At 39.2% G+C, this 23,213-nt stretch overlaps 1 protein-coding gene across 6 annotated transcripts in view; it reads left to right on the top strand.

The window, feature by feature from the left end:
• The window catches only part of ARHGAP20 (Rho GTPase activating protein 20), a 141,096-nt gene that overhangs the window by 113,219 nt on the left and 4,664 nt on the right, over positions 1-23,213 (top strand). For all 6 annotated transcript variants that reach the window (XM_072821914.1, XM_072821910.1, XM_072821916.1 and 3 more), the window contains 5 exons: positions 12,840-13,018; positions 14,596-14,757; positions 18,567-18,676; positions 20,998-21,187; positions 22,527-22,641. In XM_072821914.1, the coding sequence (XP_072678015.1) occupies positions 12,840-13,018; positions 14,596-14,757; positions 18,567-18,676; positions 20,998-21,187; positions 22,527-22,641 (756 nt within the window). The remainder of the gene's footprint in view (positions 1-12,839; positions 13,019-14,595; positions 14,758-18,566; positions 18,677-20,997; positions 21,188-22,526; positions 22,642-23,213) is intronic.

The following is a 23,213-nucleotide window of genomic DNA, read 5'->3' as shown; positions in this document are numbered from 1 at the left end:
TGCCCATAAAGTTCAGGGTCCACTTCTGGGTTCTCTATTCTGTTCCATTGATCTATGTGTCTGTTTTTGTGCCAGTACCACACTGTCTTGATGACCACAGCTTTGTAGTACAATCTGAAATCTGGCATTGTGTTGCCCCCAGCTATGGTTTTCTTTTTTAAAATTCCCCTGGCTATTCAGGGTCTTTTCTGATTCCACACAAATCTTAAAATAATTTGTTCTAACTCTCTGAAGAAAGTCCATGGTATTTTGATAGGGATTGCATTAAACGTGTAAATTATCCTGGGTAACATTGACATTTTCACAATATTAATTCTGCCAATCCATGAGCATGGAATATTTGTCCATATCTTTGTGTCTTCCTCAATTTCTTTCAGAAGTGTTCTATAGTTTTTAGGGTATAGATCCTTTACCTCTATGGTTAGGTTTATTCCTAGGTATCTTATGCTTTTGGGTGCAATTGTAAGTGGGTTTGACTCCTTAATTTCTCTTTCTTCAGTCTCATTGTTAGTGTATAGAAATGCCATTGATTTCTAGGCATTGATTTTGTATCCTGCCATGCTACCAAATTGCTGTATGAGTTCTAGCAATCTTGGGGTGGAGGCTTTTGGGTTTTCTATGCAGAGTATCATGTCATCGGCAAAGAGGGAGAGTTTGACTTCTTCTTTGCCAATTTGAATGCCTTTAATATCTTTTTGTTGTCTGATTGCTGAGGCTAGGACTTCCGGTACTATGTTGAATAGCAGTGGTGAGAGTGGACATCCCTGTCTTGTTCCTGATCTTAGGGGAAAGGCTCCCAGTGCTTCCCCATTGAGAATGATATTTGCTGTGGGCTTTTCGTAGATGGTTTTTAAGATTTCAAGGAAAGTTCCCTCTATCCCTACACTCTGAAGAGTTTTGATCAGAAATGGATGCTGTATTCTGTCAAATGCTTTCTCTGCATCTAATGAGAGGATCATATGGTTCTTGGTTTTTCTCTTGCTGATATGATTGATCACATTGATTGTTTTACGAGTGTTGAACCAGCCTTGTGTCCCGGGGATAAATCCTACTTGGTCATGGTGAATAATTTTCTTAATGTGCTTTTGGATCCTATTGGCTACTATCTTGTTGAGAATTTTTGCATCCATGTTCATCAGGGATATTGGTCTGTAATTCTCCTTTATGGTGGGATCTTTGGTTTTGGAATTAAGGTGATGCTGGCCTCATAGAATGAATTTGGAAGTACTCCATTTCTTTCTATCTTTCCAAACAGCTTTAGGAGAATAGGTATGGTTTCTTCTTTAAACGTTTGATAAAATTCCCCTGGGAAGCCATCTGGCCCTGGACTCTTGTGTCTTGGGAGGTTTTTGATGACTGCTTCAATTTCCTCCCTGGTTATTGGCCTGTTCAGGTTTTCTATTTCTTCCTGTTCCAGTTTTGGTAGTTTGTGGCTTTCCAGGAATGCGTCCATTTCTTCTAGATTGCCTAATTTATTGGCGTATAGCTGTTCATAATATGTTTTTAAAATCGTTTGTATTTCCTTGGTGGTGGTAGTGATCTCTCCTTTCTCATTCATGATTTTATTAATTTGAGTCTTCTCTCTCTTCTTTTTAATAAGGTTGGCTAATGGTTTATCTATCTTAATTCTTTCAAAGAACCAACTCCTGGTTCTGTTGATCTGTTCCACAGTTCTTCTGGTCTCGATTTCGTTGAGTTCTGCTCGAATTTTAATTAACTCTCTTCTTCTGCTGGGCGTAGGGTCCATCTGCTGTTTTTTCTCTAGCTCCTTTATGTGTAAGGTTAGCTTTTGTATTTGAGTTATTTCCAGTATTTGAATGGATGCTTGTATTGCGATGTATTTCCCCCTTAGGACTGCTTTTGCTGCATCCCAAAGATTTTGAACGGTTGTATCTTCATTCTCATTAGTTTCCATGAATCTTTTTAATTCTTCCTTAATTTCCTGGTTGACCCTTTTATCTTTTAGCAGGATGGTCCTTAACCTCCACATGTTTGAGGTCCTTCCAAACTTCTTGTTGTGATTTAGTTCTAATTTCAAGGCATTATGGTCTGAGAATATGCAGGGGACGATCCCAATCTTTTGGTATCGGTTCAGATCCGATTTGTGACCCAATATGTGGTCTATTCTGGAGAAAGCTCCATGTGCACTTGAGAAGAATGTGTATTCAGTTGAGTTTGGATGTAAAGTTCTGTAGATTTCTGTGAAATCCATCTCGTCCAGTGTATCATTTCAAGCTCTCATTTCTTTGGAGATGTTGTGCTTAGAAGACCTATCGAGGGTAGAAAGAGCTAGATTGAAGTCACCAAGTATAAGTGTATTATTATCTAAGTATTTCTTCACTTTGGTTATTAATTGGTTTAAATATTTGGCAGCTTCCACACTCGGGGCATATATATTGAGGATTGTTAAGTCCTCTTGTTGGATAGATCTTTTATGTATGATATAGTGTCCCTCTTCATCTCTCACTACAGTCTTCGGGGTAAATTTTAGTTTATCTGATATAAGGATGGCTACCCCTGCTTTCTTTTGAGGACCATTTGAATGGTAAATGGTTCTCCAACCTTTTATTTTCAGATTGTAGGTGTCCTTCTGTCTAAAATAAGTCTCTTGTAGACAGCAAATAGATGGGTCCTGCTTTTTTATCCAGTCTGAAACCCTGTGCCCTTTTGATGGGGTCATTAAGCCCGTTCACGTTCAGAGTTACTATTGACAGATACGAGTTTAGTGTCATCATGATATCTATTCAGTCCTTGTTTTTGTGGATTGTTTCACTGAACTTCTTCTTAAAGGGGAATTTTAAGAGTCCCCCTTAAAATTTCTTGCAGAGCTGGTTTGGAGGTCACATATTCTTTCAGTTCCTGCCTGTCTTGGAAGCTCTTTATCTCTCCTTCCATTTTGAATGAGAGCCTTGCTGGATAAAGTATTCTTGGTAGCATGTTCTTCTCATTTAGGACCCTGAATATATCCTGCCAGCTCTTCTGGCCTGCCAGGTCTCTGTGGAGAGGTCTGCTGTTACCCTAATACTCCTCCCCATAAAAGTCAGGGATTTCTTGTCTCTTGCTGCTTTAAGGATCTTCTCTTTATCTTTGGAATTTGCAAGCTTCACTATTAAATGTCGAGGTGTTGAACGGTTTTTATTGATTTTAGGGGGGGATCTCTCTATTTCCTGGACCTGAATGCCTGTTTCCCTTCCCAGATTAGGAAAGTTTTCAGCTAGAATTTGTTCAAATACATATTCTGGCCCTCTGGCCCTTTCGGCGCCCTCGGGAACCCCAATTAAATGTAGGTTTTTCTTCCTCAGGCCGTCGTTTATTTCCCTTAATCTGTCTTCATGGTCTTTTAATTGTCTGTCTCTTTTTTCCTCAGTTTCCCTCTTTGCCATCAACTTGTCTTCTATGTCACTCACTCGTTCTTCCACCTCGTTAACCCTCGTTGTTAGGACTTCTAGTTTGGATTGCATCTCATTCAATTGATTTTTAATTTCTGCCTGATTGGATCTAAATTCTGCAGTCATGAAGTCTCTTGAGTCCTTTATGCTTTTTTCTAGAGCCACCAGTAGCTGTATAATAGTGCTTCTGAATTGGCTTTCTGACATTGAATTGTAATCCAGATTTTGTAACTCTGTGGGAGAGAGGACTGTTTCTGATTCTTTCTTTTGAGGTGAGGTTTTCCTTCTAGTCATTTTGCTCGTGCAGAGTGGCCAAAAACAAGTTGTATTGGGAAAAGGAGAAAAAGAGAGAGAAGGAAAGAAAAGAGAAAAAGAAAAAAGGAAGAAAAAAAGGAAAAAAGAGAAGAAAAAGAGAAAGAAAAAGAAAGAAAGGTAAAAAAAGGGGGTGGGGGAAGCAATCAGAAATCAAAAAGAAAAAAATAACACACGGGGGAGTATCTTCTGATTCTGTATACTTTAAGTCCCTTGACTCCCCTGGAACTTGTCCGTCTAGCTGGTCTTCTGGGGGAGGGGCCTGTTGTGCTGATTTTCAGGTGTTAGCACTTGGGGGAGCTGCTCTGCCCCTGCCTGGTGCAGGGTTTAGTGGGGGTTGTTTACCCCGTGAGGCCCCAGGAGGAACAACCACAGTGGCGGGGCCAGCTCTGGAGCCCTGGAGTCAGCTCCCGCAGTAACTCTGGAGCTCTCCATCTGCAGGGCCTGGAGGCTCCGGGCGGGGCTGCTGATCTGCTCAGCTCAGGGCAGGAGGGTCCTTGTGGTCCTGGGCCCTCCCAGCCTCTGCCTGTCCCGGGGGGGAGACCGAATCCTGGGCTGTGTCCGGCGCCCTGTGCTCCACTGTTGGATTCCCGTTCCCGCCCCGCAGCCCCCTCCGCGGAGACTCTTCCTCTGCCCGAGCCCCTCCGAGCTGCTCCAGGTCCAGCCGTGCGTGCTGCAGTCTTTTAGGGAGCTCGGCCGCGGGGTGTGGCGCACTCTCCCGGGGCGCAGGTGTCTGTAGTGTCCCAGGGAGCCCGAGGGCATCCCCGCCCTCCTGGGGTCCTGCTCTAACTCCCTGCAAGCCCCTTTCAGCCTGGAAAGGTTGGTGCAGCTCCTGCTTCTCCGGGACGGGGCTCTCCTGTCCTGGGGACACTCGCCCCGGCCTCAGCCCAGCTCCTCGTGTGGCCCCTCCCCCTTGGATGCCTTTTATTTCTTTATTTCTTTTTCCCCGTCTTCCTACCTTGATAGAAGCACGAACTCTTCTCACTGTAGCATTCCAGTTGTTCTCTCTTTAAATCTCAGGCCGAATTCGTAGATTTTCAGGATGATTTGAAGGTTATCTAGGTAATTTGGTGGGACAGGTGATTTGGGGACCCTACTCTTCTGCCATCTTGCCCCCATTCCTTGTCAAGGTATTTTTTATTTTGATTTAATTTTTTTGGCCCATGAGCTTTTCAGTAGCTCATGAATAATCTCCACATATTTTCCAGTTTTCTTTTTGTAATGAATTTCTAGTTTCAAACCATTATAGTCAGAAAACATACTTGATATGACTTCACCTTCTTAAATTTGTTAAAACTACTTTTGTGGCCTAATATATGATCTCTCCTGGAGAATTTTTCCATTTGCATTTGAGAAGAATGTATATTCTGTTCTGTTTGGGTGGAGTGCACGCACTGTATGTATGGTAAGTCCATCTAGTCTACCATGTCATTTAAGGCCAGTATTTCCTTATTGATTTTTTTTGGTCTGGATGATCTATCCATTGATAAAAGTGCAGTATCACAATCCTCTACTATTATTATATTGTCATCTATTTGATTCCTTTATGTCTGTTAGTATTTGCTTTATATATTTATGTACTCCTATTTTGGATGTATAAATATCTACAAACATTATATCCTTTTGTGGATTGACCTCTTTATCATTATGTGTGATGCCCTTCTTTGCCTCTTATTACAGACTCTGCTTTACAGTCTATTTTGTCCAGTGTGATATAAGTATAGCTTCTTTTTGCCTCTTATTACAAACTCTGCTTTACAGTCTGTTTTGTCCAGTGTGTTATAAGTATAGCTTCTCCAGCTGTCTTTTGGTTTCCCATTTGCATGGAATATCTTTTTCTGTCTCTTCATTTTCAGTCTATGTATGTCCTTAAATCTGAAGTCAGTCTCTCAGAGGTAGCATATGGATGAGTCATGAAGTTTTTGTTGGTCCATTCAGCCACATTATGTTTTCCATTCTAATTCGAGTTTTTAGTCCATTTATATTTAAAGTAATTACTCATAGGTATGTGCTTATTGCCATTTTGTTCTTTTTTTCTGGCAGTTTTATAGTTCCTCTGTTCCTTCTTTTCAGGGTCTCTTCCTTTGTAGTTTGATGATTTTTTTTAGTGGTATGCTTTGATTAATTTCTCATTTATCTTTTGTGTATCTTCTCTGGGTTTTTGTTTGATGGTTACCATGAGGCATACACATTACAAATTTATAACATTCCTACTTTAAATTGATACTAAGAAAAAAAAATTGATACTAAGTTTGGACACTTTCTGAAGCTCCCCATTTTTATTCTACCCCTGCTGTGTTTCACATTTTTGATGTCACATTTTACATCAAATTTTCACCAAGTGTAACCCTTAACTAATTATCGTATTAATTTTTACTACTTTTGTCTTTTAACCTTTATACTAACTTTATAAGTGATCAATCCATTATCTTATTATATGTTTACCATTACCATTGAGAGTTATATTTTTCTATGTTACTAATTAGTTATCACTAATTAGTGCCCTTTTATTCATCTTAAAGAAGTCCCTTTAACATTTCTTGTAAGGCTGGTTTAGTAATGATAAACTCCTTTAGCTCTTGCTTTCCTGGAAACTTTATTTCTTCTTTAATTCTGAATGATAACTTTGCTATGTAGCATATTCTCCTTTGGAAATTTTTTTCCTTCAGCACTTCAAATATCATGTTACTCCTTCTAGGCTGCAGAGTTTTACTAAAAGATCAAATAGTCTTATGGAGATTCCCTTGTATGTAACAAGTGGCTTTTCTCTTCATGCTTTTTTTTTAAGATTTTATTTATTTATTCATGAGAGACACAGAGAGAGAGAGAGAGGTGGAGATATAGGCAGAGGGAGAAGTGCTCCATGCAGGGAGCCCAATGTGGGACTCGATCCCTGGACTCCAGGATCATGCCCTGAGCTGAAAGCAGACCCTCAACTGCAGAGCCACCTAGGCATCCCGCTCTCTTGATGCTTTTAAGATTCTTTCTAGTCTTTAACTTTTAGCATTTTAAGTTTAATGTGTCTTGGTATGGGTCTTTTTGGATTCATCTTATCTGGAACTCTCAGGAATTCCTGGATCTAGATGTCTCTTTCTTTCCACAGCTTAAGGGAAGTTTTCAGCCTTATTTCTTCACATAAGTTTTCTGCCCCTTTCTCTCTTTCTTTTCCTTTTGGGAATCCTAAAATGCAAATGTTAGTCTGCTTCATATTTGTCCCATAAGTCCCTTTAGCTGTCTTTTCTCTTTCTTCATCCCTGTTTCTTTCTGCTGCTCAGATCAGGTGAGTTCCTCTGCCCAGTTTTCAGGTTCACTGATCCTTTCTTCTACTTCCTTTAGTCTGCTATTGAACCCTTCTACTGTGTTTTTTAGTTCAGTTTCTGTACTCTTCAGCTCTGTGATTTCCACTTAGAACTTTCTTGTATTTTCTCTTTGTTGAAGTTCTGTATTTATACATTCTTCTCCTGAATTAAGTGAGCTTCTTAATGGCCATTACTTTGAACTCTTAATCATTACTTATTTCTATTTCATTAAGGGTTTTTTTTTTTTGATTTTATGTTTTCTTTTGTTTTTAAAATATTCCTGTGTTTCTTCATTTTGCTTAACTCTCTGTACAACTTTCTATACATTAAATGAAATAGTTACCTCTCCCAGTCTTGAAGGGTTGGCCTTGTATAGGAGATGAACCTTAACATTTACCCCTGCTCTGGCTCTTGGTTGTCTTCCCAACCTCTGTGATTGTCCAAGCAGCCCATTTTATTGTTAATGGCTCCCAGTAATTGAGGCTATGCCGAGAGCAGTCAGTGTTCCAAAGGGGGCGGGGGTGGGGGGGAATCTCCTTCAGCACTAGATGTAAGCTGATTGGAAGCCAGACTCCCAGGCAGCAGCTTTTAAAGAATGAAAATATATGCAGTCTTGTGGGACCACAAGTATATACCCTGCTGGTTCCTAGAGCTAATCCATCTGGAGATGTCCCCTAGGCAGTAGTGGCAAAAGTCAGGGCTCCAGATGAATGAATAAGCTTCTTTCTGGGAGATACTGGTGACCTATAGGGAAGTAGAGGGGAAGGGCAAAGATGGTGTCTCCCATCCTATATTCCCTGAGAATACCTTCAAAGCCTCTAGATATATGTCATATCTGAAGCTAGCCCCAAGACTGGCAAGTAGGCCTCTTTCACAGAAAGAATGGGGGTGTGTTTCAGTCTGCTGTCTGCAGAGTGCCCTAGGTGTGGTAATCTGCCAGGAACTATCTCTGACTATTACAGCTTCATGGAACCCAGAAATGCAAGTTCCTGTGGTCTCCAGTGCCAGACAATCATTGAGCAAGCAGAGGGAGAGCAGATGGTGTCCACTGGCTAGAGCAAGGCAGGGGGAGAGTGCAAAGCTGCAAAGATGGCACCTACCCAAAAAGGAGGGGGTGGAGAGGAAAAGGAAAAATAAGAAAAGAATTTTAAAAAGGAAAGGGAAATTAAAAGAAAAATTTAAAAAGAAGGGAAAATATGACACATGCCAGCATTAGTTAGGCAGAGGGAAAGCATAGAATATGGCACCCATCAGCTGGAGCATAAAGACAGTACTTGCTAGAAGGGGATTTGTGTGTGTGTGTGAGAGAGAGAGACAGAGAGAGATGAGAGAGAGAGATGTACCTAGCATCAACAAGGCAGAGGGAGAGCAGGAAGCTTCCATCCTCAGAGAGGATCCCAGTCCATACCCCTCAAACCAATGCTTTAAAACTAGGAAATGAGGCTCTTTTACATAAAGTCTGGGTGCTTTTCAAAGAGCTGCCTCTGCACTGGGCTGTGGGGACAGAGAATCTGCATATGGGCCTTTCAAGAACCGTTCCTCAGTTTGGCACAACACTGTGGGCATCATGGGTGTAAGCCCTGGTGGCCTTCAAAACCATATGTTTGGGGACTCATTTCTCAGGTGCCAGCCAGACTTAGAAGTTGAGTTATCTAATGTGGAGTAAAAAAAAAAACTATTCTCTCCTCATGGAGGAGCTTAAGGTTTTGAATTTCCTCCCAATCGCAGATCACCATGTCAGGGGTGGACCTTATGGTAAGATTGTGTCTCAGCTCTTCCTACCCACTTTGATGTGGTTTCCTTCTCACTTGCCCAGTATGAAGGTGTTGCTCCACCAGTTTTTAGGGGTTTTTAGAGGAAGTATTTCCATATCTAGCTGTAGACTAGGTGCATCCATGAAAGGAAGTGAGTTCAGGATCTTCCTACGTTTCCATCCTGCTAGAATTTTTTTTTTTTTTTTAGTTTAAAATCAGTTAGCCAATATATAGTACATCATTAGATTCAGATGTAGAGTTCAGTTAATCATCAATTGCCTATAACACCCAGTGCCCTCCATCCAATTACCCCCTTCCCCTCTAAGGACCCTCAGTTTGTTTCCTTTGATTAAGAGTTACTCATGGTTTGTCCTGATTGCTTCCCATTGATTTTTCCCTCCCTTCCCATATGGTCCTCTGCATTGTTTTGTATTTTCCTCCTGTGAGTGAAACCATATGATCATTGTCTTTCCCTGACTGACTGACTTTGCCCAGCACAATACCCTCCAGTTCATCTATGTTAACATAAATGGTAGGTATTCATCCTTTCTGATTGCCAAGTAATCTTCCATTGTATATATATACCACATCTTCTTTATCCATTCATCTGTCGATGGACATCTCAGCTCCTTCCACAGTTTGGCTGTTGTGGACATTGCTGTATAAACATTGGGGTACAGGTGCCCCTTCAGATCACTACATTTGTGTCTTTGGGATAAATAACTATAGTGCAGTGCTGGGTACCTCTATTTTTAGCCTTTTGAGGAACCTCCACAGTTTTCCATAGTGGCTGTATCAGCTTGCATTCCCAACAGCAGTGCAAGAGGGTTCCCCTTTCTCCACATCCTTACCAACATTTGTTGTTTCCTGACTTGTTAATTTTAGGCATTCTGGCTGGTGTGAGGTAGTATCTCATTGTGGTTTTGATTTGTATTCTCCTGATGCTAAGTTCCATCTTTCTAGAATTTCTAATTAGGTTTTTTAAATTATTTTTTCCATAATAATTGATAAGCACAAACTTTTGAGAATTGTAACTCTTAGTATTCAGATCCCTAATTTAAGCATGAAGAAACACTAACTTGAATCTTTCCAGGATTGTTTAGTAAAGTTTGATTTATAAAAATTTAGTTTGCTCTACAATTACATATCCCTTATATTTTTTATGTTTTTATAAAAACAATAGCATGTTTTTTCATCAACCTTTGACATTTAGAAAGTACGAGCTATGCATTGCAAGCTCTGCAAGAAAATAAACTTTAATGAAATTTTTTTTCTCTTGGTCCCAGAGTGAACATGAACTCTAAACTTGAATTTTGTCCATAACAAAAGGCATGGCTGCAGCTGAAAGTATTTATAATGAAGTACAGGACTCCATTTTCTACTTTATCCTCTGTCAACACTCATAGGATAGCTGGGTATATAACTTTATGATGAAGCATTTTTCCTAAGGAGTGTTTGAAAGCTAAAAAGTCAAATAAATCTGATAGTTTTAGAAATAAAGAAACCAGGTTAAATGTAAGGAAACTAGACTGAGCACAGCTGCTTAACATACGTATTAAATAAACATTTGCAGATTGACATTGGTAAACACAGGAACCTCCCTTCTGGGTTTAAGAATGGGTTTTGTTTCCTTCTCTGTTTTTTAAAATGGTTAAGTTTGGGAATGTCAGGGCAGGAAGTGCTTTAATTAAGCAGAGTCTGGTATTCCTTTCTGTCCACACAATTCCCAAGAGTGTTTCACTAAATGGAGAATGGATTTGAGGACACACACTGTGGAGAGGAGATTGGTGTCTTGGCAGTTTTAATGAAGACTGCTGTGACCCATACCCTTGCAAAGTAGTATTTTAATGTACATTATCCTACTTAATCCTCTTAATAAGTCTTTAAGGTATAGATCATATTCTTATAATGTCTTTAAAATTGGCATTAAGTAACTTGCCCAAATAAATATCTGAACCAGGAGTCTAACTGGGCTCCTGACTCCAGAGCTGCAGACTTTTACACCAAGAAGTAAGGAACTGATGATGCACTTACTGTACTCTAAGGAAGCTAAAGGTGGATGAAGGTCTGAAGGCCATTTGATTAGATGTTACTTATTTGACTGTCTCCTCACAACTTGGTTTTTGTAGTATTTGTTTTAAGTTGGCTATTCTGAGGAAATAAAATGCTAAGGGACATTAGAGCTAAACAATATAAAACATTTATATAAAACTCTTATTTGAAATTAGCATTTGACATGTGTGGCCATTCCCACTCTGAAAAGATAACCTCTTCAGCATCCCGTTGTTAGGGAGTGTTCACCAGCTGAACATCACCTGTGCTGGCTTGGCTCTCAGGGCCACACGACAGAGTTTGATGACTATTCGTATGTGCTCTCACTGGAGAAAATAGTGGCAGATCTTATGTGGGCACCTGAAGGCACCACAGCCTCAAATCTCCATTCTGTTGGTCTTAATCTCAAGCCATTTTGAATCAATCTCACATGTTGTGTGTGCCTGCTGGGCCAGCCAGAGATTCGGGCAAAATTTATACACGATATTTGGGGCTCCCACTATTCATTTTTTTTTCCTTTCTGGGATGCCACACACATTCTTTTTAGCTGCTGTGGGTGTATCTGTGTCCCTTCTGTAGTTCTTCAAGACAGCGAGAGTGCAGGTTCCTCCAGATTTTAGTGGCCCTACCACCCTGGAGCCCACCCTCAGGCTAAAAGCTGTAAGAACAGGAAACTGTAAAAATGGGACACTTGCCCTATACCATGCCATTCCCCCTTGCAAGTACCGAACCTTTTACCTCCTGTACCCACCTTCTTCTCTTTACTCTTTGGTGCCTTTAGGCTTTTGTATTTTTACATTTCGTCTAGAGTTTGTTTTCTGTATGTATGTTCTTGGAACTGGGGGACGTCAGTGGACAGGTCCAAGGAAACATAGAGCTGTCTTTTTTAAGAATCAAATCCTGTGCAAATCCATCAACTTTCATGTTAAAATTAGCTACAGATGACAAAAAATGCTTTTAGCAGTGTGATCTCACAAAATCATGATTCACTGTCGACCTTTTTCTGCCTATTTTGTTCACGCTGTCCCTTTCCATCTGAATCTCTCTTCAGTTCACTTACTGCCTGAGAATGATTTATTGAGTAATTACAAGGTGTGAACCACGATGCCAGGTGCTCTGTTGAAATTTTGTTCATTCAGAATCCAAATCAAATGCAAATGCCTCCAGGATTACTCCCTCCCTCTTAGTGTGGGTAGATGTGCTTTACCATTCTTCTGAATGCCTTTGGTGCTCTGCCCTTCCCTTATGATATTTTATTTATTAATACACTTGCTTCTTTTCCCATCACCACCAGACCTGTTCTCCCATTAGATTGTAAAGTTCATCATGGCAAGGACGAGTCTCACTCACATTTGCACCCATCCATGCTGCCTTGAATATGCTTTTTAAAGTTAGGAACTAAAAAGATACCTAAAAAAGGTCTTTGCAGTTGGAAAGAAAGGAGGAGGGGAATGTAGAACATTAGCTTCCTGCCTTTGTTTTTAGCAGTAGAGAGGTACATCAAGTTAATAAAGCATTATTTGTTTCTAGAGAACATCTTAAGACAACTCTTGGGTTTTTTCCTTCCTCCTCCTCATCCTCCTCTTCCCTTTCTCCTTTCCTTCTCCCTCCACCCTTCCTTTCCTCACCATTTAATTGTGGTCTGATTTAATCTTCAACTTCTTTGTATGCCTACTCTCATTTTAAAATGGGATAATATAGGTGTTAGTATGAAACATCTTTTGCTTTAAGCTGTTACAGTTCAGTAAAGAGAGCCTTTTCTTTGCCTTTGAAAATTCAGTGCCAAAAATCAAATAAACCAACCAGTGATGTTCCAAAACTGGGATGGAGAATAACCCAAACATTTGATTTTTTTTCCTTAATTTATAAAATATTACAGTGAAACTTCCTAGTTTGAATTGTCAGTAACAAAGGACATCTATAAGCATTTTTCTTTTTCAGCCATAGTAACGAACATTATATAAATTGAAAATTGTAAAAATAAGACGAAGTGAATTAAAATAGTTTTCCTAATAATCTCACTTCTTCCTTAGATTCAGGCCAGAAGACATTTAAGAGGAGAAGATCTATCATAAATTGGGCTTTCTGGCGGGGTTCTAGCACTCACCTGGATAACTTGCCTGTGTCACCAACATCTCCTATGCCGGGACAGCTCTTTGGAGTCTCTCTGCCAAATATTTGTGAAAATGACAATCTGCCCAAACATGTCTTGGTGAGTCTCATTTTGGCCTGTGACAGCAATGGGAAAGGAGAACCCTGGGAGGGAAATCTGTTCTTAAATGGAACAATTATAGAACACGGTTTCAGCTTTGGCTGAGAATATTATTATTACTTCAGGGAATAAAAATCTGATTAGGCTATTGCAGAATCCTAAGGGAAACATAATGGGGAGAGATGGTGTAGGGCTGGTGGTTTCGGGAAGAAGCCATATCAGCCTGCTCAGATAAATTAGAGTTTACTCTGTAGGCAGAGTCTACACCAGAGTCCTTTGATCTTTCACATTTCTCACATGGCCTTTCTGAAACTCTGCATTGTTCTGGAAGCCTCCTTTAAACACTTTAGAAGCAGAAACTACTCATTCTTTTACTTTTTAAAAATCCAATGTGTGTCTTACTTACATTTCAAGTGTTTACACATGTATATCCTCCAGCATTTAGTTACCTTTCATGAATAGAATGAGCCAGATGAAACCACTGAGTTTGTACTGTCTCTTTGATATATTAAATAATCACTGGCAAGTGACATTTATTGAGTGTCCCGTATTCTACAAGCACCGTACTAGATGTACAGTTCTTTATCCTGTATCATGCACTTATACATGCCACACGTGAGCCTTGCCCCTTTATTGCCCACCCTGCACAGCAGATTGAGCATTTATTATCATTATCATTATCCCTACATTACAACCTTTTTTTTTTTTTTAAAGATTTTGTTTATTTATTCATGAGAGACAGAGAGAGAGGCAGAGGGAGAAGCAGGCTCCATGCAGGGAGCCCGACGTGGGACTCGATCCCGGGTGTCCAGGATCAGGCCCTGGGCTGAAGGCAGCGTTAAACCACTGAGCCACCCGGGTTTCCCCCTACTTTACAAACTTAAAAAGCTTCAGTTTACCAGAAATGCACAGAGTAAATATGCGCCATTACTAGGTTTCAGATGCCGTGAGTTGCTTGTCTCCAACACCCATTCTTCTTCCAAACACCACAAGCAGAGGACATTTCTTTGCTAGAAAGAAAGCAAAATGAAAGATTGATCACAATGCAGTAGAGTGGAGAAAGCTTCCTGAAGAGGTGATTTTTTTTTTAGCCTGATTTTAAAAGAATGGAGTAAAAATACAGAAAGTAGAATGAGGTATGGAGTCATATATATAAAAAAAAAAAAAAAAAAAAAAAAAACGAGCCAAGTGAAGAATGAGTCCAGCAAGAGTATTTCCATATTTGGGGGAAAGAGTCTGAATAAGAGAATAATAGGAAAAGAGGAGTAATGGAAGAAGGGAGACAAGTTTGCAGGGAGTTTGAAGCAGTCAGAGAAAGTTGATTTTATAGTGGCTGTTCATTGAACAAAAGACAGTTTCATTAAATGAAATGTTTAGATGTTGAATTTAGGAAAAATGAGAAGGGGAGAGAGATTTAGAGACACCAGAACATAAACTGGCTTAGAACTTCTAGTAGCCCCTCCTTCCGTGTTTTCCCAGGGACGCCCTAACCTCTGGCAGTCAGAGAGGGTGAGTATGTGTTCCCCTGCTTGTATGGGTGAAGTGCCACTTTGGTTTTTTCCTTTGCTTCCTTATAGGATATGCTTTTCTTTCTTAATCAAAAAGGACCCCTCACAAAAGGGATCTTCAGACAATCGGCCAATGTGAAATCCTGCAGAGAGCTAAAAGAGAAACTGAATTCTGGAGTTGAAGTACATCTAGACTGTGAATCTGTTTTTGTGATAGCATCTGTCTTCAAGGTAGGAAAGGTTCTCCCTCCATCTACTCCCACAGTGTAGCTCTAGAAGAAGACAACTGGTTTCTCTCATTACAACATTTTTCCCAGCTGCAAAGAACCCTAATAGATTTAGAATCTAAAAAGTGTTAAAAACAAACAAACAACAACAAAACCCACTTCACAAAGCCAACATTGGCCTTTAAAAGCCTCTGCCAGAGATATGGCATGTCAGATATGCTTTTTAAATTTTTTCATCTTCACTCTGCCACCCCATATAAAAAATAAAAAGAAAACACACACAGCATATTTACCAAAATAAACATCCTGATTATGATGTCTTCTTCACAGTCTCATTACCTTCCTAATAAAGGCAGATTTTCAAGAATAAACTTGTATCCAACTTTGAAACAGAATTTACCATAATAAACATTTGCCTAACGACTAAAACAAAAACTTGCTAACCGAGACCACTGAAAATTCCATTCCCTTGTACAATCCTCATGCCTTCCCCTGCACCCCAGTGCCTTTTTAAAGTAAAAGCAAAATAGGAATGACTCCAGCATCTGGGTCTTTTATAAAACCCTGACCACATTTGGCATTTTTTGTGGTTCTTACCCTTTACCCCATCCATAGTTGAGTTACAGCTCTTCTGAAATGTTTTCCTCCCCACATTCTTGAAAATGCCTCCCGTGTTTTGAAAACCTAAAGTCAGAACCAGCTTCTAGCAGATACTTCAACCGCAGCCATAGCTTCTGTAGACCTGACTCAGGCTCCCATCTCCCAGCCCAGGTGGGATCCACCTGAGCCAGGAGTGGAGGAAAACGTGGTGAAGACAACCCTTCCATGTCCCTCCTCCTGGTCAGCTGCCTACAGAATCTTACTCCATGACTTGAAGAATAATCAAATGTTTCCTGGCAAATGAGCCACCTCTGCTCTTAACCCCTGCTGTAGACTTTTACAGTAAAGTATCACTCACAGAAATGGAGAGCGGAGTTAGGGTTATCTAATCGATTTTGCACAGGGTTTGTGACTACTCTTCCATCTTGAAATATAGTAAAGATATGCATGGTATGCCTAGCCAGATATATGTGTGGGCTATATAAGCACAATGAATTTTTCTTTTTTTCTTCATATATTTAGGCTTTCTCCCATCTCTTAATTTAAAAAGTTAAAGCTTACATTTTAGAAAATGTTCTTACTATGCTATTCTTCACAGAACCACACTTAAAATTCTGTATTAAATTTTTGAGGCTATTATCAAGAAATATGGGACTTAGAGGAGTCAAATTATATTTCAGATTGCAGAAATATCACTGGTACAAAAATACAAATAAGTAAAAGACAAATGATTGAAAAATCTGGGTAAATGGGTTCCAAGTAATTGAAATTTTGTAATCATGTAACCGTGTGTTACTCTCATTTCTTCCAAGTGGTTGCAGGAAAGAAGATACTTTCTGCCAAAAGTTTTTGAGCTTTTGGTTTGTTTTGTTTTTTTGTGTTTAAGACTATCTAGAAGTGGTACTTAAGTTTTCCTTTAATTTTTTACTTATGCTGGTTTTGCTTAAATACAAGCTTAACTTGGGCAGCCTGAATGGCTCAGTGGTTTAAGTGCCTGTCTTCGGCCCAGGGCGTGATCCTGGAGACCCGGAATCAAGTCCCACATCGGGCTCCCTGCATGGAGCCTGCTTCTCCCTCGGCCTGTGTCTCTATCTCTCTCTCTGTGTCTATCATGAATGAATGAATGAATGAAGAATGAATGAATGAATGAATGAACGAATGAATAAATAAAATACAAGCTTAACTCTTTAAACTGTAATGAGAAGAAAATTACTTGAGACACTTTGACTTTGATCCATTGGACCTTTGAGGAAAAGTTCATTTTTAATCCTGTAAATTAATTTGAGAGTCCTGCTGAGGACCTGGTCTCTGCTCTGGGAGGGGAGGAGACTGTCAGTTGAGTACTGTGAGCTGGTGATTGTAATTCAGAACCAGCTCTCACATCCTTTCTCAGCTGTGATGGTGGTTGTATTTCGTAACTTGTTATTCCAGCTGTGGAGAGTTCATTGAGATGTTACGAGTTATTATCTTTCAAGTGTAGGTTTAAGATTTAATGATGTTTTTCTTCAAGACAGATCATAAGTATGTTTTCCACTGAGATTTAAGAAGGGAACTATTGTCACTGCCCCACTTTGAAATAACAAATTTTGCCTCTTCTAAATCTGACTTTTAAAGTAGGTGCAGTAACTAAAATTAGTTTGGAATTATGAAAATTCAATAGCTTTACCCAAAAGGAGATGACTTTTGTGATGACACATTTGAATTAAAGAATCCAGGTACATTTGTACAGAAGATATAATAGAACAGAGAAAGACTTTGAAGTGATCTCTTCTTACTTGTTAACTGCTCTAAAAAAATATATGATAATAGGTGACATGACTACAAAGAGGAGTCTTAAATTATCTTAGAATCTCAGTTATGTTAGTTGGCCTTCCCTTGTTCCTTATCAATATGTGGCCATGTGAACGATAGCAAGAGTTCAGTAATAACCTCTGCTGTGTCTAGGACCATGTGTGGCATTGAGGTCTACAAAGAAGGTAGTAGGTCTGTCCCTGACCTGGAAGAGCTCATCCTTCTCAGAGGGAAGATGCATACCTCATCAGCAAAGTGTAACAATTAGATGCCACAGCTTCCCTATTAGTAATACAAAAATGACACAAGAGAAACATGTTATGTATTGCCTTTTATAAGGCACATAGGTAAAGTTGCTGACTTGGTTTTCTAGCAAGAGTTAAAACTACTCAATTACAGACTTTGACCCGTCTCCATGTTGTAAGCAGGAACTTGCTAGACCATGGGTACAGTGCTTAGACACAAAATTGAGTTTTTTCTGCATAATGTTTACTGAGGTGGAGATCAGACTCTGCAAGCCTGGTCTTTTTAATACGATGCCAAAAGCAACAGAGAGAGTTGGCCTAGAACAGAAATGAATATAGGACCAGGACCAAATTTAATTTATTTTTAAGCTTTTTATAAACAAGTCAAACAACAAATACCCTTGATCATATCCTATTTGTTATATAGCCTGGTTTCACCACACTCAGCCCCATCAGCAGTCTCAGCAGACTGGGGTCTCAGAGGCCAGAGAGGGTAATGTACCTGGGACGTGTTGTTGAGTGTCCATCAGGCATGTGGGTGCTCTCCCAGGCTCCAGAGCCCAGCCATACATAGCCTGGAATTCTTTCTCCCCCATCCCCAAATATATGAGGGGAATGCCAGGAGAAACTCCACCTGTGCATGGAGTTGTTGACCAATGCCACATTATTTTGGAATGTAAAGTTCCAAAATAACAAGGACTTTGTTTTACACAGTTCTCCATCCCTCACCCCTCAAACAGTACATAGCACGTATGCACAAGTATGTGTAGAATGATCAGATGACTGACTACCATATTACCCACTTCACAGATGTCTGAGTACATTTATTTGAACTGGTGATTTGAGAGCTGGGGAGAAAAGGACTTTAAGTTGGTTTGCCAGACCCTGCCATGTTGTACTACTTGGCTAAAATGTACACAAATGAGATTCCAACCCAAGCACGTTGTCCTTATCTTGCTCACTATAGTCCAGATTCCAATTTTCCTCTGGTTTTTGTTAGAAAAAAAATCAAAGCCTGTGTCTCTATGTGTATGCGACAATGGAGAGTTGGCACAAAGCTCCGTGTACTCCAAAAAGGGAGGACTTAACTTTTCAACGAAATGTTTGCCTTTTGATTTTCCCAGTGCATATTTAGCATGAGAATAATGACAAAATATTTATTTTCCTTCTGTGTAAGGATTTTCTACGAAATATTCCAGGAAGTATTTTTTCATCAGATCTCTATGATCAGTGGGTCTGTGTCATGGATCAAGGAAATGATGAAGAGAGAATAAATACGATTCAAAGGTAATTACTCTAATTTAGTCATGTCTCAAAAATACTTTTAAAAAAAGTATTTTCTAAGCTTGTCGATTCAAGTAATGATCAAAGTCATCCATGAGGACTAGTTTAAAAATAGATTTATGCTAGCTGTTATCATTGTTATTATTGTTTTTACTTAATCTTATTAACATGGGATACTTGACCATTGTATACCTCCTGTAGATCTGACTCTCTAGGAGCGGAAACATAATAATAATAATAATAATAATAATAATAAATATAATATATAATAATAATATATAATAATGTTATTATATAATAATAATAATAAACTAATAATACTGTAGACTCAATCTACAATTTATGATCTTAATTTTGGTAAATAATTAGCTAACCAGACAACTCCTTATATATCTCATTCAGCAGCTGTAATCATACACAGGCAATTCCCTTCCCTCAAGGAACTCACTCCCTTAATAGAGTAGATAGATAAACCAAGAATTCGAGTGTAGCACAACCAGTACTAGTAAAGAGCCATGGAGGAAGGTGTTGTGGGGGCACCGCAGTGAGGCAGTTAACTATTGAAACGTGTCAAGAAAAAAGGGAATTGCAAAGTCTCAGTCTTATCACAAAAAACGCATTGTCTATTTTCATGCAAAGGGAGGTTGCTAGCAGAATTTACTGCCCATATTCCTGACTGTTTCCTGCATTATAAGAGAATTGGAAAGAAGTGTCCATTAACAAAAGGTAACACTCCCAGTTCTGTGAAAACCCAAGAATCCTAATATCACTTATTTATATATGCTTATTTAGTACCTTTTTTTTCTTGAAAACTTCCAGATATGAATTATTATTTATACACTGCTATTGATAGACATCTTTTATCAGTAGAACATGTACAACTGTTGAAGATACCAGAAATGCTATCTATGCTTCCATTATGGTTTGGTGGAAGCCATTCAGAGATAAAGAACAAAGCTTCTCTGCTTTGTTGCTCATTGTGTAAAACTGTGTATCATACAAACTTGTTAAAGGATGATTTTAAAAAATTAAAAGATTAAGACTCATACAAATATAAAATGAACACATGTGAAAATTTTTACTTAAATCTTTAGAGAACCGGTTAGAGTTTACTCTAGTTCAAAGGAGATTTCAAACTACCACAACTTACACAGTTGAATCAAATGCTGAAATGAATTTATATATAGATACAAAACTGGCTTTTTCTGCTGGAGCATGAAAGAGGAGCAAATAAATTCTGTATCTCTCCACCAGACAGAATTTTAAAGTCTATGGACAGGTGTTAGGCATAGTGCTATCAGTAATCTACAATTTAGAGAGTTGTAAAATAACTCAAAGTCATAGGGCCCCTATAGAATCAGATAACACAGAAGAGTATGCTCCTTACTTTCCATAAGTTACTTACAGATAACACAGAAGAGTAGCCAGCACCTTACTTTCCATAGAATACACTCAGTAATGTCTTGGTGATTTCAATATCTTTTATAACTTGTCCTTACAAAACTACACTCATTGTCAGCCCATCACACTGATGAAATGCCTCTAAGCTATTTATGCAGCAAGAGTCAGAATACCTTATTTTCCCTCCCAGGTTGCAGACTCTCATTGAAAAGAAACAACCATGAATATAAACATATATATCTTTTTTCTGGATGGTAGTCAATATAATTTTCAATGACTAATTTTAAAATCCTTTATCAATTACAAAATAGGAACAGTAGGAAATGTACTATTATAAGCTGGACTTACAGGTAAGTAAGTAGGAAAGTAATACCAGTGAGGAAAAGAAATTTGGGACAAAATTGACCTTGGAAGCTGGTAGAGCAGAAAGTAAGCTCTCAGAATGGACCTTATAGTCTTAATAGTTAAAGTTTGGGTTCTCACCAAGAGACAGAATTCCTGTGTTGCTACTTGGAAATAAAGAACCACTAAAATTTAATTGTTATTTAATTTCATCAAAAAAGCTTTTTTAGGGGTCTTGGTTGAGAATATTCTGAAATGTTACAAGATTTGCCTAAGTAAAAACACATTGCACTAATTTCAAGTCAATATTTCAGGCGGCATTTTTTTTACAAGCCATTTTTCTGCATTCTTTTACATCCTCATTGGATTGTGAAGACAGTGTACAAAATAAATCATTAAATCCCCAGTACATATTTTATTCTTTCTGTACAGGGAGTCCCTGCTTTGCATGTACCATGTTAACTAAAACTTGCATATCTGGACTGAGTCCTTGCTTTGCATGGTTGCAAAACAAGGGTTGCCTATCTACACAAGGTTTTTATGAAATGTCTTTCTTAAAGAGTGCATTTTTCTGTCTTCAGGCTATTAGACCAGCTTCCGAGAGCCAATGTTGTTCTGCTAAGGTATCTTTTCGGGCTATTACACAACATTGAGCAGCGTTCCTCATCCAATCAGATGACTGCATTTAATCTAGCGGTGTGTATTGCTCCAAGCATTCTTTGGCCTCCTACTTCCTCCAGCCCAGAACTAGAAAATGAATTTACAAAAAAGGTAATGAAGTTTTTCATTTTTATACCCTGGGGGACTGAGTCCCCATTTTGAACCTAAAATTCAGGGTATTAATTCTGAAAGACATTTTCTTAAATAACTTAAATACACCTCCTTATACATTTGAATGTACTGAGTGTTTTATCCTATCCTGGTAGATTATGGAAAGGTAATTTCTTGAGCAAAGCAATGATAGCAGTTGGGTTACTTCTTTTTAACCTTGAGGCAAAACACTATGACTGACTTAAACCTTAGAGTTATAAGAAAGAAGTTGATAGGATTAATTTTTTTTAAAAAAAGGACTTGGGATTTAGACAAGCCAAGGTTCATTCTTCAGCCCCGCCACTTCCAGACACACAGTCTAAAATAAAATCAGTTCTGTTGATCCCGTTTCCTCATCTCAAAAATAGAGGTGGTGATGATACCTAGTTCACACAGGAGTTACTTGAACTCACACCCCTCCAGTGCCTAGTAGTTAATACGGGGCTTAGGGATGTTAGTTCCCATTGCTCCAACACACTGCCTGTTCCTCCACCTCAACTTCTATTGTAAAGAGACTAAGGAAGGCTTCCAGCACAACCCATTGGAGGCCCAGAGCCCCCTCATAACATTTTACCTCTTCCGCAGGCTCCTCCAGGGAGCCCAAGGGAAAGAATCCCATAGGTGGAAACCAGTGAGGCAAATGCAAGTTTTCTCTCTAGCTGTCTCACTGCTTCACAGGAAACCCACAGCGGATGCTGCCCACTTCCCATGCTTATGACAGACAACTGCCTTTCCATATGAAATACATTTCATAAATCTTTATCTAAATGATACTTCATGAATTTTAATAAGAAAGTTTATTTGTTTACTTACCCCAAATGCCCTAAAGAGAATACTTTACCCTAATTTTATTTCATTTTTTTAATAGATTTTATTTATTTATTGAGAGAGCGGGGGAGGGACATAGAGAGAAAGAGAATCTCAAGCAGACTCCATGCTGGGTGAGGAGCCCAATGTGAGGCTCAGTCTCACGACCCTGAGATCATGACCTGAGCCTAAATAAAGAGTTGGAAGCTTAGCAAAATGAGCCACCCAGACACCACGGTTACCCTCATTTTAAAGATAGAGCATTAGTATGAAAGCGTTAACATTGAGCTAAGGGCACAAAGAACTTTAGTCCATCAATTAAAATTCATCTCTATATCCAAACTACTCTTGCAAGTGGCGTAGTTTTTTTAGAGGGAACTGTTTTATATATTTTTAAAGCAGACATGAATTTTTCTCAGGATTCTATATGAAATTTGATTTATAAGCACGTCATATGAAAAATAGCACTTTGTTTTTGTCCTTTTTTGTGCAGGTTTCTTTGCTTATACAATTTCTCATTGAAAATTGCTGTAGGATATTTGGAGAAGAAATCACTTCCCTCTTGGGACAGGTTTCAGTGAGATGTGATACTAGAGAGAATGCCTCAGGTATTGTGAATAACTGGATTGTTTTTTTTTTTTTTGTGAGAAACAGACATATGTCTGTGAAAATGTTGGGACAGTGTCCTGGGGCCTGCTGCAGCTCCACAAAGGAAGCCTCTGACTTCGGTCAGTGAGCCTAGGGTTTCTGCTCTTCCTTGGATGACCTACTAGTAGGTCAGGTCATATTAACATTGTGGTTGGGTTAAGAAATTTATAAAATGAGGTCCAGAACTTCAGAAGCATCATATGGTATGTTTCTAACCTTTTTGTAAATAACCCTTTACAAGGGTCCCTAACATGTATGTAGAATTGCTGTGGCTGAAACTATGGTAGAAAGTCCCTGAAGGGGTAGAGGTGGGCCTGGTCTTCTCCCCATTCTTCCTCCAAGTGGCCCCTGAGACACTTCAGCATGCTGTGGACAGTTTAGGAACAGCTAGCGCTGGGGGGCTGGGGCGGCGGGGGGTGGTTGAAACCATTCAACCTTCCAGAATATGAATTCCAAGACCACCAGTTACTAGTTATGTTACCTTTGACCAGTTATTCTGTGCCACTGAACGTCAGTATCTTCATCTATAAAT

The sequence above is a fragment of the Canis lupus genome, chromosome 3 (assembly GCF_048164855.1).
Source record: "Canis lupus baileyi chromosome 3, mCanLup2.hap1, whole genome shotgun sequence".
In the NCBI taxonomy this organism is placed as follows: Eukaryota; Metazoa; Chordata; class Mammalia; order Carnivora; family Canidae; genus Canis; species Canis lupus.
This window is presented reverse-complemented; position numbering and strand designations above follow the sequence as displayed.